The 16,713-nt window shown below is 47.4% G+C and overlaps 1 protein-coding gene across 1 annotated transcript in view; it reads right to left on the bottom strand.

Moving 5' to 3' along the window:
• The window catches only part of B4GALNT3 (beta-1,4-N-acetyl-galactosaminyltransferase 3), a 110,120-nt gene extending 94,605 nt beyond the window's left edge, over nt 1-15,515 (bottom strand). The window contains exon 1 of the mRNA XM_045002548.1: nt 15,366-15,515. Within this exon, the coding sequence (XP_044858483.1) occupies nt 15,366-15,507 (142 nt within the window). The 5' untranslated portion in view covers nt 15,508-15,515. The remainder of the gene's footprint in view (nt 1-15,365) is intronic.
• Between the last annotated feature and the right edge of the window lie 1,198 nt (nt 15,516-16,713).

Below are 16,713 nucleotides of genomic sequence, written 5' to 3'. Positions count from 1 at the left end.
GAAACAGTAGCATACACATCTATAGTGTGTGTGCACACACAGTTCCTTAGGATCCCATGGCTGGGCCACAGCAGCACCAGCAGGGACCTCTACAAGCACTTTTTGTTTTGAATTAACTCTTTCACCTCTGATGCCCTCACTGATCAGTAGCTCCCACAACAGGATCTCTTGGCACCACAACTATGGCAGGGAGGGAAAAAGGCAGCAAGTGAGGTCCTATTATAAACACTCTTTAGTGTTTTTTTTTTTCTTCTCTTATCTCAATGACAGAACCATGATGAAAACCAGTCCCTGCCCCAATAGGAGAATGCAGCCTCCTTCCCTCGCTCCTAGTAATGTAATACAGTTTCTAAGTCTGCTATCAAAAAATCATAGGCTGTGATTTAATATTAACCCTGGGAAGTCTCACAGGGTGTAATTACTGGACACGGTGCACAGCCACTCCACAGAGAAAATATCATTGACTACAGGCACATTAGGGAGGAGTGACATCCAGTCAAGCATACAGGCAACACTTGGCCCTTGACTCTGGCACAATGCACCAGACAGTGCTACGAGGTGGCTTACACATAACAGTGCCTCTGACAAACTGCCAGATTCCTCACCCCCCACTCCACACCAAGGGGATTCTGTACTCAGTGGAGTGAAGGAAGATCATGCTGAATCTAAACAAGATGTTCATTGCTAGCCATCTCCAAAGACCTTCTGTGCACAGGCCCGGCCTGTGTAACACCTTTCCTACTCCCTCAGTGATGTGCTACATGAGGAAATTCAGAGCAAAACTGTGATGTCACAGCCACTGGGAAAGGTAACAGTGGCCTGTAAGGTGTGTGTTCCACAGCTACTCCACTGGGAATGCCAGGTTCTTGGGTGCTTGGACTTACTTTCAGACAGGCACTGGTTACAGTTGCTTTGGAAGCGTTACGAACGTGGGCATATTGGAACAGAATACAGGTACAAAGATCATGTAGATAGGACCCTCTTTGTCCCCCTGAACATAATGCAAAGTTGTGGTGCAGCATTTTCCTTTTAAAGGTTTCTATATTTTATTTTTGAGATATTCACCAGCTACTTCTTGGTGTCATTTCTGGTCTGAACAGCCATACGCACACATCTGAATACTCATACTGACGTGACACACAAGAGCAGAGACACCAACACAAAGTCATCCACAGGGAAACAGCTACAGAAAAACTTGCGCACACATGTTTATTCACAATCATGCAAACACACAGAGAGACATGCACACATATGGAAAAAAACCATGTATCTAACTTCCTTGCTAACCTCTTCCTGATTTCATTCCCCCTCCTCTTTTTTTGTTCAAACACATCCAGCCTGACGCTCTCCATGAAGTACTGCCAAGTTCAAAGACAACTCTGGTAATACTCACCTCTGCTATCCTCACCAGCAGGCTTCATAGCTAGACTGATGATGCAAGCAGCCCAATGCACCCTTTGCCCAGAAGAGTCCCCTGTTACCACTCAACCAGTACTAAAGACTAAGTTACTTTTGCACTGACCTATGTTACTCGGCAATAAACAAACACACGTGGAACCAATCCTAGCAATAGCTACAGGGCCCAGGAAGTGGCAGCTCTGAGTCAACCTGATCATGAAATGCTCTGTTAGCAGGTTTAAACCACTCCTCTCCTGTCGAGTTGATCTGAGAATAATGAGCAATCTTAACATCTACAGATCCAAAGGAAGAGATCTCAGTGGAAAATTCAGGAGCTTGGCCCAGAGGGCGGGATCACCTTCAAGAATTCAAATGCCTGGCTGGAGAAAGGGGGAAGTAGGATACTGTTACAGTGGGATTTAACAGACTGGTTTAATGCCTTAGTTCAGTGGTGCCCAACCTTATTACACAGGAAAGCCACATAAACCTCAGCACAACCTTGTGTGGGCCAAACAGATTCTACATATTTTAATAAGTCACCTGTATTGATTTATATTTTAAGTTCAGATTGTTTCATATGTATTTAGATAGGCTGTTTCTATGAACAGTATTGTGTATTTACACACTTAATGTAAACTAAAATGATGTAAGCATGATGACAAAACACTAATGAATCAGCCATTAGTATATTGTGTTGAAGTAGGCTGCAGGCCTTATAAAATTCTCCAGCGGGCTGTAGGTTGGGCATCCCTGCCTTAGCTGATAGGGTCCAGCTAAATGTATTTGTCCAGCAGGCCCAGCTAGTCTTGATTTTCTTCCAAGTGAAGCCTTGGGGGCAGTTCAGTCCCAGCCTGAGGGTACCAGCATATTGGAGTGCAGCAAGTAACCTGAGTTTTCAGCTCATGATAGTTACCTATCAAACTTTACCATCCAGCCCTTTAAACGTCCCATCAGTTCTGACAACAGGAAATCTCAAGCATCTGCTAATGGACTGCAGAGTGAGGAAGCGATTCCCAACAGCCCCCAACCATATACATACAGCCTTCTTCACTTGGCCAAATTCATTATCAGGATTTGGGGGGGGAGGGGGGACTTCCTCTGAAACATCAGGCACTGGTCACTGTCAAGTGGCAGGACACCGACTTCATAGAGCTACGCTCTCCTCCACTGTGGCTGATCCTAATGCATGTTCCCATGCACTGTGATTTGGACCCATTCCTAATAAAAAAGCAAGGCTAATGGATCTACACTGGGGGGGTGTTGCTTTGATCAGCGTCCCCTCCCCCAGTGGCCGAGCACAAATTGTCTCTTTCTTTTTTCATGTTAAAAATACCCTGATGGCCCCAAAGCAGCCACTTCTTCTTTGGCCTCTGGCAAAGAAAAGGAAAGGGAAGCCAGAGACCCACTTGAAAGTTTGATTCTTATTTAACTGGAATGAAAATTACAGAGCGGTGCTGCTGGGAGGGAGGTGTCCTTGTTCAGATCAGTTGTGCACATGGTTGACATGACAGCAAGGCGGGGAAGCTGTCACTCCCTTAGTTCCTCCTCTTGGAGCCCTCTCTCTCCACAGAAAATGGTCAGCTTTAGTCCCCAGCTCATTTTACTGTAACATCTAATGAAAAGGAGACCAAACAAGGGGCTCCCTAGGATGACCAGATAGCAAGTATGGAAAATCAGGACAAGGGGTGGGGGTAATAGGGGCCTTTATAAAACAAAGCCTCGAAAATTGGGACATCTGGTCACCCTAGGGCTCCCACACATCTGTGTATGTCCTACCAGGGGGATTAAGTGGCTGCATCACAGCTAGGTGGACAGATGCCCAGACTCTCCAACTTCATCCATCCCATCTGCCCTGGTTTCTCAGTTAATAATAGGGAAAGTGGGATTTTGCCTCCATTTCAGTGCAAGTTGTTGTCTGGCAACCACTCCCAAGCTTGAGATCAGGCCTCTCTTTGTTTTTACTGCCCTTCTGATTGTAGTCCTTCCCTCTCTGGGGCTCAGATTCCTTCATGCTGGGCCTTTGTGCACTGCCTGTTGGCATCCCTTTTACACTATCTGTACCCAATAGAGTATGGACATTCTGTATCTCTTAGCTACCCTAGCCTATGGCCTCAACTGTCTGCTGCTGAACAGCCTCACTACCTCCTCCCCATAACATGGTTTCACCTCCCTACTCTCCCTATTTTATGCAGCCCCAGCTCTCACACCCATCGTGACACCCGTTGGACTCAGCTCTACACCACTCCAACCTCTTGCTGAATATCTTAACTTTGGCCTTTAATACATTATTTTGGACTTCATTAAAACACGGGATTTGCCAAACTGGATCAGACCCAGTGTCTATCAACTCCAGGATCCTGTCTCCGAGAGTGGCCAGCACCAGGTGCCTCAGGTACATGAAGCCCTGCTGATGCTGAAGGCAGATGGGGGGTAATCTGCCCCCCATATTAGGTCTTATCCTGATCTCTAATAGCTAGAGAGTGGCTTAAGCCTTAAAGCAGAGATTTAATATCCCTTAAAAATGTGTTAGCCTTATTTATAACAACTCTGCATCGTTCTGTTAACCATGTAAATGTGCCACCCCTTTTTGAATCTTACTAAGTTCTTGGTCACATCATCATCTTGTGGCAAAGAGTTCTATACTTACTTTTTCACAACAATGTGTAATTATTTCCTTTTATCCGCTTTGTACTTGCCACTTATTAATTTCATTGACTGTCCCCTTGTTGTGGTGTTATGCAACGGGGAGAGCAGACGTTCTCCATCTACCTTCTCTGTACCATTCATTGTTTGATACACTTTTATCACATATCCTCTTATTTGACTCCTTTCCGAGGTAAACTATCCCAGTCTTTTCAATCTCTCTTCATCTGAGTGTTTCCAGGCCCTTCATCATTACTGTTGCCCCTCTCTGAGCCACCTCTAATTCTGCAATATTCTCTTTGAGATGGGGTGACCAGTGCTGTACACGGCATTCCAGGAGACTGCATCACTGATTTCTACAAAGGCATCATATTATTCTCTGTATTGATCTCCATCCAACCTATAGGAATCCTAACATCTGGTTTGCTTTTCTGATCACAGCTGAATGTTGAACCAAGGTCTTCATTGAGCTGTCCTGAGTGACATCCACATCCTTTTCCTGAGCTCATATAGTTAATTTAGAACATTCTAAGGTGTAGGAATAGTTTAATTTTTCTCTGCAATGTGCATTACTGTGCATTTATTGACACCAAACTTCATTTGCCATCAGGCTGCCCATTCACCTGGCTTGACTGAGTTCCTCTGAAGTTCACAGTCCACTCCAAAACTAATTCCTCTCCTCCACCCTCTCTTCTCTTCTGGAGGCTACAGTCCAGGCAAGTTTCGTGAGTGGGAAGCCATGAGACGTTCGAGTGTGACCCATGGCTGCCTCATTGGATTTTGTTGTAGTAATGCACTCATCAGCAGAGCAGGCTACATAATAAAGGCAGAACAGGTAAGTGCCTAGACTAGCAGTGGCACGAAGGCAGAACAGGCTGGGTCTAGTATAAAAGACAGCAACAATACAGCCTACTCCAGAACTCCTACTGAAGCCTATATAAGGCTTCACATCTATACATATTAAGCACTTCACAAGGATGAGTAAAGCAGCAGCAGCAATTTTACAAACTCGGTAAGCTGAGGTACAGATAGAACAAGTGACCATTTAGGCAGCTAAATATTAGCGGCAGTAAAATCTTTGGTAGCTGGTTATTGAGGGTCTGGGAGGGGGCGTGGATAGATGCCCATTTTCCTAAGGCAACAAAACCCCAGCTCTGCCCATCAGTGAACCCCTCCTTAAAAATGGGGAGATGCCTGCTCCAAAGAGCGATACTGAGACTGATGGAAGAGTAGGGTTTCCTACGAAGCCCTATGACTCCACCTGCACTGCCCCATCCTAGCTGGGACTCCCAAGGTTTGCCTCTGAGGCACCTCATATCCCTGAGTGTGACACTTCCGCTTCTCATCTCAAAGGGACTTTTGAAAAGCAAGGGACTCTGGGCTCTCTGCAGAGAGATTTAATACCATTCTCCTCTCTGACCCAGCCAAGCCTGGAAAGACAGACACAGCTCTTGGCAAGAAACATCCTATCTAAATTTAGCCTCCAGCTCTCCACCCAGGCAGCTCAAATGCTTTGGAAGCCTGGGCAATGGTGAGGTAATGACTGGGAGATTCTTTCTTTAGGCAGCCCACATGGCCACATACTGCCAGCTAAATATAAACCTGGTGAATGGAAGAACTTGTGTTGGTTCTGGATGAAGCAGCTCCCATTGAGCGTCTCACAAAGAGGGAGAAAGACCAATTTCAGCTTCCAGGGAACCTTGGGTTACCAGATGTCCCAATTTTATAGGGACAGTCCTGATATTTGAGGCTTTGTCTTCTATGGGTGCCTATCACCCCCTGGCCCCTGTCCTGATTTTTCAAACTTGCTCTCTGGTCACCCTAAGGGAACCAGGGTTTTTGGCGCAGGGAGACGTCATTAGTAATACTCAGTCCCCATCAGAGCACAGGTCTGCCTTTGCCTATTGGATTTTCAGGCCTCTTTCACAAACATATGTGGTCTAAATCTTTAGAGAAAGATCAAGGCCCAATACCTTGGAAACCAGCGCACAATTCAAAGCAAATTTATTCATTGGAACATCACATAGCTGATAAGGCATGAATGAGAACTGGCCTCATTCCCCATTCCTTTCCACAGTGCTACATCTGGCGAGAAAGGCACAGCTGATGAAAAGCTAAAGCATACAGCATTCTACCAGGATGCAGCTTTTCTTGAACCACTACTGCCTCACAACTGCCTGAGTTTGCACGTGCAACATAGTATGATACTAATGCTACTGGTTTCAGAGTGGTAGCCGTGTTAGTCTGTATCAGCAAAAAGAACGAGGAGTACTTATGGCACCTTAGAGACTAACACATTTATTTGGGCATAAGCTTTCGTGAGCTAAAACCCACTTCATCGGATGCATGCAGTGGAAGATACGGTAGGAAGATATATATACACAGAGAACACGGAAAAATGGGTGTTGCTATACCAATTATAACGAGACTAATCAATTAAGGTGGGCTATTATCAGCAGGAGAAAAAAAACTTTTGTAGTGATAATCAGGATGGCCCATTTCCAACACTTGACAAGAAAGTGTGAGTAATATTAAGGGAAAAAATTAGCATGGGGAAATAGTTTTACTTTGTGTAATCACCCATCCACTCCCAGTCTTTATTCAAGCCTAATTTAATGGTGCCCAGTTTGCAAATTAATTCCAATTCAGCAGTTTCTCAGTGGAGTCTGTTTTTGAAGTTTTTTTGTTAGAGTATTGTGACTTTTAGGTCTGTAATTGAATGACCAGGGAGGATGAAGTGTTCTCCGACTCGTTTTTGAATGTTATAATTCTTGATGTCTGATTTGTGTCCATTTATTCTTTTGCATAGAGACTATCCAGTTTGGCCAATGTACATGGCAGAGGGGCATTGCTGGCACATGATGGCATATATCACATTGGTAGATGTGCAGGTGAACGAGCCCCTGATGGTGTGGCTGATGTGATTAGGTCCTATAATGGTGTCTCTTGAATAGATATGTGGACAGAGTTGGCAACAGGCTTTGTTGCAAAGATAGGTTCCTGGGTTAGTGTTTTTGTTGTGCGGTTGCTGGTGAGTATTTGCTTCAGGTTGGGGGCTGTCTGTAAGCAAGGACTGGCCTGTCTCCGAAGATCTTCAAAAACAGACTCCAATGAGAAACTGCTGAATTGAAATTAATTTGCAAACTGGGCACCATTAAATTAGGCTTGAATAAAGACTGGGAGTGGATAGGTCATTACACAAAGTAAAACTATTTCCCCATGCTAATTTTCCCCTACTGTTACTCACACCTTCTTGTCAACTGTTGGAAATGGGCCATCCTGATTATCACTACAAAAGTTTTTTTCCTCCTGCTGATAATTGCCCACCTTAATTGATTAGTCTTGTTATAGTTGGTATAGCAACACCCATTTTTTCATGTTCTGTGTATATATAACTTCCTACTGTATTTTCCACTGCATGCATCCGATGAAATGGATTTTAGCCCACAAAAGCTTATGTCCAAATAAATGTGTTAGTCTTTAAGGTGCCACAAGTACTCCTCATTCTTTTTACTAATGCTACAGTTACATGTGGTTCAAATGCAAACCTCATGCCCAGATAAACTCTCAAGAGACATTAGCATTCACCTGACACAGAAAGAAGGAATCAGGCTGTTGCACCACCAGGACACAGGTGCAATGTGCCCTTGAGTAATCACAGCCCAACCTGACTCACCAAGGCAGGAGGGAGTAGCTTGGGAACATGTACTGTGCAGAAGTCTTGGCATCTCCGCATATGCCAGTCATACATGTCATGGGTAAACAAATGGGGTTTTACAACAGTCTGTTAGTCTATAAGGTGCCACAGGATTCTTTGCTGCTTTTATAGTCCCTTTGTAATAATCCTATATAACATTTGTACGGCACCTTCACCACAGAGGGATCCCCAAACCTTTTACAAACTATGGGCCTCATTCCAAGAATGCTAAGCACTTGCACCTCACATTGACTGCAGTGGGAGGCACAGACTCTCAGGATCAGACCCTGCATATACACAGGAATCACATCACAACTGAAATGAAGTGCAAGGGAAACAGCTAGGCAAACATATAACTTGCAGCATCCCACAGAGCAGTGGTGAAGAGGTATTTTGTCCCATGACAGATAATAATAGGCAGTGTTAGTCCAACATCCCCCACATGGCCCTGCCAACATGCCTCATGACTGACCTGAAGGGACCATCTGCAGGAACAAGAGAGAAGATCAGTCTTGGTGGCCTTAGCTTCTCTGCTGAGAATGCCAATAAAGAAACCAATTATAATGGTGGTTCTTGTGATGTGGACACACATCCATTAGGGTCTGGACTGAGATCCATCAACTCCACCCAGGCCATTAAGCCGCCGACAGATGGTAATGACTTCTGCTCATTCCCCCCCTCACCTAGAGTTAAATGGATGATGTAGAAGAGAAAGTCTCCATACCCCATTAGCAATATCCAGTGGCATCTAGTGCCTCCTTCCCCCTCCCTTTAGTTTATTAGATGGCAATGCATCCTGTGTTCTAATCTAGGGAACTAGATTCCTGGAAAAGTGTGTGTTTGAGGCTATATGGAAGAACATCTCCTAGGTCCTTCAAAAGCATAGGAACATCACAGGCAGACCTGGAAGTGAGGGCATTTTTCTGCTGCTAGCACCTTCCATGAGGCAATCATTTTGAAGGTGTTACCTTTTAGTTTGCTGTCTTTTCCCTTTGGCTTATAGTTTGTACTCAATGCATACAAGAAAAGTACATGCAGCCAGAAATCAGCGAGTCTCTGCCCATGAGCATTGCATAACCCTGCATGCAAATAATCATGCACAACACTGCAAATGTATGTGTAATGTGTGTGCCCATGAACCTCTGTATGTAAATCTACTCTGAAAGATCCCTCTGTGTTTCTGGGCACACTTGTTTCTTAGTGTGCTTGGGCACAGCAGCTAGAGAGAGAAGATGACACACTTGAACAAACCGGGGTTAGTTTCAAGGTAGTAGCCTTGGGCTGCACCCAGCTTGCTGCTTTCCTTGTACACAAATGCACACACATCTGCCACTACTATGTCCAGATTCTGAGCAATTCATAGTGCTACATCATACCCTGGAGGCAAAAGAGCCCACTCCCAGGAAAGAGAAAAGGGCCTGCTCTGGGGAGGCATGGAGGGAAGGGAGCCAGGAGTTGCATGCTGGGAGAAGGAAAGAAGGTCCTGCCAAAAGAGGCCCATGGCCCTTTAAAAGGGGTATTATTAGCTCATTTGTCTAGTTTCTTCGGAGCCCTCCTCATTCTCCACCTCAGACACTGGGACTATGCACTATTGTGTTAGGAGAGCTGCTGCACTAGACTCTGGAAACCAGACAGAACCATTTGTTGCTCAGTCCATCACAAACAAGACAGAAAGACAGTACACTCCTAGCATCAGTGAACGACGCAGTGGGGTAGAGCTGCCACCAAAGTGCCACCAATCACGGCTTCTTTCCCCTCTCCCTCCCCCCCCCCACTTGGGGCAACAAAAACACTGGAGCTGGCCCGTGTGGCAAATTGCCAGCACTATTATGATGGGGGCTCACACTGTCTCTTCTTTGGAAGGGGTTCAGGGCACCATTTCTTGCCCCTGAATTGGAATATTAATTGCTCCACTAGTGTCCTTGAGGAGGGGAGTGGAGAGGGAGGGACCTGGTCCTGCCCTCTACTCCAGGTCCCAGCCCAAGGGCCCTGAGGATAGCGGTGAACCACTTGAACTGGCAGTTCCATCCCCTGGGCTACTTCCCTCTCCTGCCCTTTAGCTTGTGGGGGGCTTCCTGCCCTCCCTCTGCACAAGCCAGGTGCCCCTTACCTAGGATCTTGGACTTCTTAGCCCACCACAGCACTCCTCCAAACTTTCCTCTATTTCCATTCAAACTGTTCTCCACTCCAACTCCCACACTGTCTGATTGAAGCAGGGGGGGGTTTATTATGTGACTGACTGCAGGTGCTCTAATTGGCTTCAGGTGCTCTAGTTAATCTATAGCAAACTTTCTTCCCCTTACAGGGAATAAGGCTCCCTTCTAACACTCTCCTGCGGCCCTCTGGCCAAGCTGTATCACACCCTGCATAAAGAAATGAGGAGGAACAGAGAAGAGTGGGAGGGACAAGTTTAGGAACGGCCTCTGATTACCTTGTTCCAACCAGTGACCCCCTCCAAGCAATCTAATCCAATCCTTCACACAGAGGTCTTGATTACTCAGTGTGACATTCACACCTGCAAGAAGGAAATTCAATGCTTGTTGGGACTGTTTGTACTTTTTATAGCTTCATGAGACACCTCTGCCCCTGCTGCAGAATGTATCACAGTCTATGCAAGAACAGCTGATATTTTCAAAATCCCTAAAAGCAGAGGAAAAGCTCCCCTGATGCTTCCGGCTTTGACCCTGCTCCCTTGACATTTCCCCTCCATCTTAGATGGTGACATGAGGATTTGCCAGGCAAGGGACTGTGAAATGAAAGCAGCAGGAGCTGGTGCTTGACTGGGCAGTTCCTATAGTTTCCAGGCTTTCCACCAGGGGATGGTACAGAAACAGCATCTGATGGGACAAGATGTAGTGGCCCAGCCAGAAGCCCTCTACCCACCTCCGTGCCATGAAGTCAATGGTGTTGTGTGTGAGCATAATTCAGAGCAGATAATTTGGCTTCCAGTGTTCTATTGAGAGAGGGCTTCAATTTCCAGTATGGTCAGTTCAGCACCTTTCCCGAACAATACATTCCATTTAGAAAAAACAAAGCTGCTCCATCTCCAGCACTCAAGCTGCAGGAGGCACTTGACTGCAAAGTTTTTCCACTAACAGCCCCACATCAAAGAGTTTAGCTCCTGTCAATGGTGGGGGGGATAAACAAACTGTCTATGACTCCTCAGATTCCTTCCCAGAGGGTCAATTTACTGCCTGCGGCAGCTTATTTCAAATGATGGCAGATGTACCCTGGGTGAGAAGAGCTGCCCATCACTGACCCACTGCTTTGCTTTCCCTGTGTTGTTTGCAGCTCATGCCAGTTTCCTTGTTTTTCCTCACTTGATTGTCAACATGTTCATTTAACGATCCTAAAAATCCCAGTCAGACAAACAAGTTATTTTACTACTGCCAATGAGAGGTCACATTCTTATCAGTCAGACTTCCAGGCAATAAGCAATAGCTTGGAAAAATTAAATGTGATCAGAAACTAACAACTTAATTGAACTGAAATCTGGAGGGCAGGGTGTGTGTGTGTGCAGTGATTGCTGATTCGAGCATCTCTCTGAAAGCAGTGGACTCAGTCCTTCAAGGATGATGGTCCATGCTCTAATTTGCTACTTTGATGTATTCCCTTCTGTAGCAGGGTGGCCACCCTGTTCCTGCCTGGAGGGGTTAAAACAGCCCTGGAGAGGGCTACAGCTGGGAAAAGAAAGGCTGATTGGGAGAAGTAGCCACAGCTGGGGTCACACCCCAATCAGGCCACAGCTGGCCCTATAAGAGGGCTGAGCACCAGAGACTGGAACAGACACTCTCTCTAGCTTCATTGAGAGAGAAGGACCTGGCTGCCTGGGAAGTTGAGAAGGGTATCTAGGGTGGAGCAGTGCTGGGGAGATCCAGCCTGCAGGCCAAGCTAAGGGCCCACAAAAGGGTACTAAGACTGCAGAGGGGCAGCCCAGATATAGGCAGAGGCAGCTGCTCCAACCCCCTGCCTTTGCTAATGATGAGTGGTTTATAGACTGCAGTCTGCCCCAGTGAAGGAGGGCTAGATAATGACCGGCAGTAGCCACTAAGGCAAGGGGAGTATAGAGGGTTGGGGGCTCCCTTGGGTGGGGAGACCCAGAGACTGTGGAGGTACTGCAGAGGGCAGAACCCTGAGAGAAAGGGCACTAGGGTCTGGGGAGGCAGTGGCACGTGAGCCACTAGCCTGCAGAGGGCGCTCTGGGCTGGAAAAACCTAATTCCCAGGATGGCCAGCAGGAGGCACTGCACTGGTGAGTTGTTGCCCTGCCATACCTTCATTCACAGAAAGTCCCCCCCATTCTACTATAAAATAGCCCAAACCACCCACCTCAGTCCAAACATCTGATCCAGACTGCATGTTCTGAATCAAAACTAGCAAAGAATCCTGTGGCACCTTATAGACTAACAGACGTTTTGCAGCATGAGCTTTCGTGGGTGAATACCCACTTCTTCGACTTGCATCCGAAGAAGTGGGTATTCACCCACGAAAGCTCATGCTGCAAAACGTCTGTTAGTCTATAAGGTGCCACAGGATTCTTTGCTGCTTTTACAGAACCAGACTAACACGGCTACCTCTCTGATACTTGACATCTAGAGACAGTTGAGAGAACTCAGTCACAAACCTAGTAATGGAAATATTGATCTACAGTAGGACCCCTTCCAATCCTAACAGTTCTAGGATTCTCTGCCACTGAAGGAGAGAGTCTAAGCTCTCTTGCCTGGAAAATTACTGAAAATGAATTGCCCATGGGTTTTAAAACAACAAACACAGAGGCTGTTGCATCAGAAAAGTTGCTAATATAAATGCTGACTGGTGCCTTGTTGTGCCTTGCAGCAGGTATTTCCACCTAGGAGACTGGGAAGGAAGGGGATCCAAAAACAAGAGAAGACTGAATAGCTCTGAAAACCTCCCTTCTCCTTCAGTTCTCAGGGGTCTCAGAAAAGACCACCACAATAGAATCAAAACCAAAGCTGCCTCTGCCCCCAACAGGTGGAACATTTACTGAGCTGTACTAGCCCAAGGGAAACAAACACTATTTGTTTTTCATTCCTACCTTTGATTTCTTTTCAAACAAAACAGGTCTTTGTAGGTAATGAGGTAGGAGGGAGAGTCACAGATGACCTTTTGTTACTGTTGGCAGTTAGCATGGTCCTCCCCACCATGCTAGGAAAATAGGACTCTAGATTATTAAGGTGTTGAGGGAGACTGAGCTCTCCGAGCACTCCTTGTATATGCACGTTTGCTCTGTCCCTGCTGTACTGCAGCCTAGTGCCCGCTATCTGTTTATTCATTTTAGCATTTTAAAAGTACTATCTGATCACCTTCTACATAAAACCAAGAGCAAGGTCCCCAGCAGGCTTCATGGAGTCTCCAGCAGGGGTCTGGAGAGACAAAATGTTTTGTGTGTGTGTGTGTGGTGGTTTTTTTTTTTAAGAGATGTTACTAGATTTCCTTATATGGTGGGAGGCTGGTAGGGGTGACAGTATTGTGAGTGCCTTTCTTAAGATGAAAAGGCTTTCACCTAGCACAAGGACTTTTCCCATGTGCTAGTGCAATTCATACCTCCAGGAGCAGAGAAGGAAACACAACACAAATCACAATAAGGTTTACTTGCTCCTTGTCCTTGTCTCTCTTTACTTTCTTGCTCTTGCTACTTGTGCCTTCCTACCATCTCCTCACTGCTAGTATGAAAGCTTTTTCTTTGGTGGCTCATGACATCTGAAACTATGACTCTTTTGAAATACCTCAAAATATCCCATTTTGAACTTTGTCCATGTCTCCTCATTCTACCATTCCTCTGTCATTTAGGAGTTTGCATTCAAGGGATACAGTTTTAGACACTTGATGGATAGATTGTATAGAAGGTATTATACAAAGGAAAATTGTATTGTACTCTATTTCCATTTTCTGCAGCAAACAAACCCCAATGAATGCCCCTAGTTGTAAAAGCTGTCCATAGCTGAAGGTCAGTTTAAATCAACAGGCTTGATTACAGAGCATCATAGCTAGGAGGATTAAACCTCTGTCATTGTTAAAAGCAGCAGTTCAACCGAAAAAAAAATGTTGTTTCACCCAAGAGAACAGAGTTGACATAACAGGTGGGCCTAGTGTAAAGCCCAGCTCCTGCAATGAACGCTGTGAAGGTGGACACCTGTGCGGTCATGAAGCTCAGGTTTTGGCTCAGGTTTTGATTTTCAGAATTTAGGCCCCGATCCCCTTGTCTCTTAAAACTAAGGATCAGATGATTTAAGATGTGTGTGGGAAATGGGATGCTTAAAAGCATTAATAGTTAAAAGGGCCAAAGTGGGGTGTGAAGAGAGACAGCTCAGATTTGGCCCAAAATGTAGATTTGTCTAAAACCTAAACAGGCCATCAAAATGTTCCTAAAATCCACTCATGGAAATAGTTGTTTCCAAATAAACACCTGCAATAGCAACATTTCCCAAACTTTTGAAAGCTCAGTCCTCTTCAGACAAATGAAACCAATTGTACCTGCTTACAACCCAGCTAGGTTATTAAGGGCCTCCCCAAAACGAGCAGTGACTCAGAACATCCTATGTAAATCTTCAAAATATACTTCATCTCCATTTTAACAGGCTTTAATGAAGATTGACATAGTTAACACCACTGACAAGTACCATAGCATCTGAGTTAGCACCCACCAAAATGAAGGAACGCGACAACTCACACCAAAGAGTTATTGTTCCAGGCTCTTTGCAAACTCAGGTAAACATTGCTGCATGGATTACAGTTGGGTCACATTTTGAAAGTTTTGTTTGCATCAGGACAGCTAGAGGCTCACAGTTTTAAAAAAATGAAAGCTAAGACTTTGGAGAGTATTGCAAAGCCTGTCTGCAACCAGGGCTAATTCTTTATGCATATGCCACACTGTGGGAAACACCATTGTATTAGGAACCAATGCTTTTGCAGGCTGGAGAACCTGAAAATAAAATTGACTAAAAACAAATGGGAAACTGACTTCTTTGATTTTCATGGCCAAATGGGGAAGAAATGCAAATAGGAAAGAAATAACGATCAGGAAACAGTGACTGTAAATGGGATATTTACCATCCTCTAGTGTTCTAATCTGTGTTACCAACCCAGGGAAGGGGATGGGTTTGTTTAGAAGACAAGCTTAGTCTGATAGTGTCCCACGTTTATGATAAGTGGGAGGGTCCTCTGTTTCCAGGTGTTCTCTATATGGAAGCAATACCGAGCGGAGAGAAGGAAGGGCCAGGTGGCAGGAAACACATAAGATTCCCCGTCCACGTCAAAATGCAGACGACAATGCTGCGCCCCCTCACCTTTCCCTCTCCCTCCCCAGACAGCACGCGTCCCCCCACGGGCAGCGTCCGAGCTAGGGATTCCGCCTTTCTGTGGGCAGCGACACCACTCGCCGGCGCTGGGAGGTAGCAGCCCGCCCGTGCCCCCGTCCCGATGAGCGCAGGGCTCTGCCCCGCAGCTCCGCCCTCGCCCCTTTCCGAGCTGTGCCGCGAGCTGCGGTGGGGCCACATGGCAGAGAGGGGGGGGCAGGATCAGGGCTCCCCTCCTGGGCCGGGGAGGCTCCGCACCCCGGCAAGTCCCGCGGACCCAGCCCTGCCCGCCTCGCCCCTGGGGAGACTCACTGTGGTTCAGGGGGTGCCCGCTGGCCTCCGCCGACGCCACCAGCTCCAGGTAGGCGGCCCAGAGCCCCACGACCAGCACCCCGAAGGCCAGCAGCAGCCAGAACTGCCTCCGCAGCACCTTCCCCAGCGGGCGGCTCCTCATCCCGCTGCTCAGGTCGCCCAGTGCCAGCCTGCCGCGGGGCTCCGGGACATGCTGTGCCCGCGGGGGTTGGGGGGAGCCCCGCCCCAGCCGTCACCTGCTCGCCCCACGGTCTCTAGGCTCGGGCTCTGCTCGACTCCCACCCTGTCCCTCTCTGCAAGCGCGGCCGCCGAGCCCGGCTTGCCCTGCCGCCTCGCGCTCGGCAGCCCCAGGCACACCCCTCTCCAGGGGCGGGACTCCAGCCTCCTTCTCCGGTTACCCCGCGGCTCTTCCCCGCTGCCTCTCTCGCGCCGCGCTTGGCCCTGCTGGTGGCTCAGGCGGGGGAGCCCTGGGCGCCAGCTGCCCCACGTTCGCCCTCCTGCCAGTGCCAGCCACCCCCGGCGGGCTTTCCCGGGGGCCTGGCAACCTGGGAGGGGAGGGGATCTCGCTATGTGTCCTGCCCTGCGGGGGGGAGGACAGGGGGCCTGTCCCAGTCACCGGAGAAGGCTAGAAAAGCCTGGGGGATCCTCTCCCCGAGAAGGTTTTGGCTAATCCTTCCCCTTAGTGCAATCCGGTGCTTTCTCCGAGAGTGGGGAGGGAGAAGAGGATGTTCGTGGGGACAGCCAGGCCACAGAGGGGAATGTGCTCCCACAAGGCATCCTCTGCTCCCCCTCCCATTCGCCCCCTCAGATCAGCAATGGCTGTTCCTTAGAGCATGGGCATCTCCCACTCTTTGGAGTCCTATGTGGCCTGATTTTCCAGTGGTCCTAACACCCCCCCCCCCGTGCCTGTTATTGAATTCAGGGAGCTACAGGTGCCCAGCACCTATGCAATTTGGCAAATCAGGCCAGTGCAGAATGATCTTTACCCAGTGTTGTTGATTGGCTGCAGTGGCACATTTAAGCCTCAGTTTTGCCTACCCAATTTCAAATGTAACTTTTGGCCACTCTGTTCAAAAGGAAGAGTCTAGCTAAGATCCCAGGGTCCTGGCAGTTTATTTCATGGTTGGAATCCCCAGCGCCAGCCACTTACCCATAAGGTGCTGTGGACAGTCTCATCTGGTCAGTGACGCTCACTCAGGTGTGAGGATCTCTGAGAGAGCAGCTTTTGTTGACTATGCGGAATCTGTGACAGTCTGTACCTCTGGGGAACACCCTGCACCCCCATGTTCATCCTTACAATATGATTGTGTGGTATCCAATGCAAAGTTTGTCATGTCGGATGTCTTTG

Source organism: Mauremys mutica, chromosome 1 (assembly GCF_020497125.1).
Source record: "Mauremys mutica isolate MM-2020 ecotype Southern chromosome 1, ASM2049712v1, whole genome shotgun sequence".
Lineage (NCBI taxonomy): Eukaryota > Metazoa > Chordata > Testudines > Geoemydidae > Mauremys > Mauremys mutica.
This window is presented reverse-complemented; position numbering and strand designations above follow the sequence as displayed.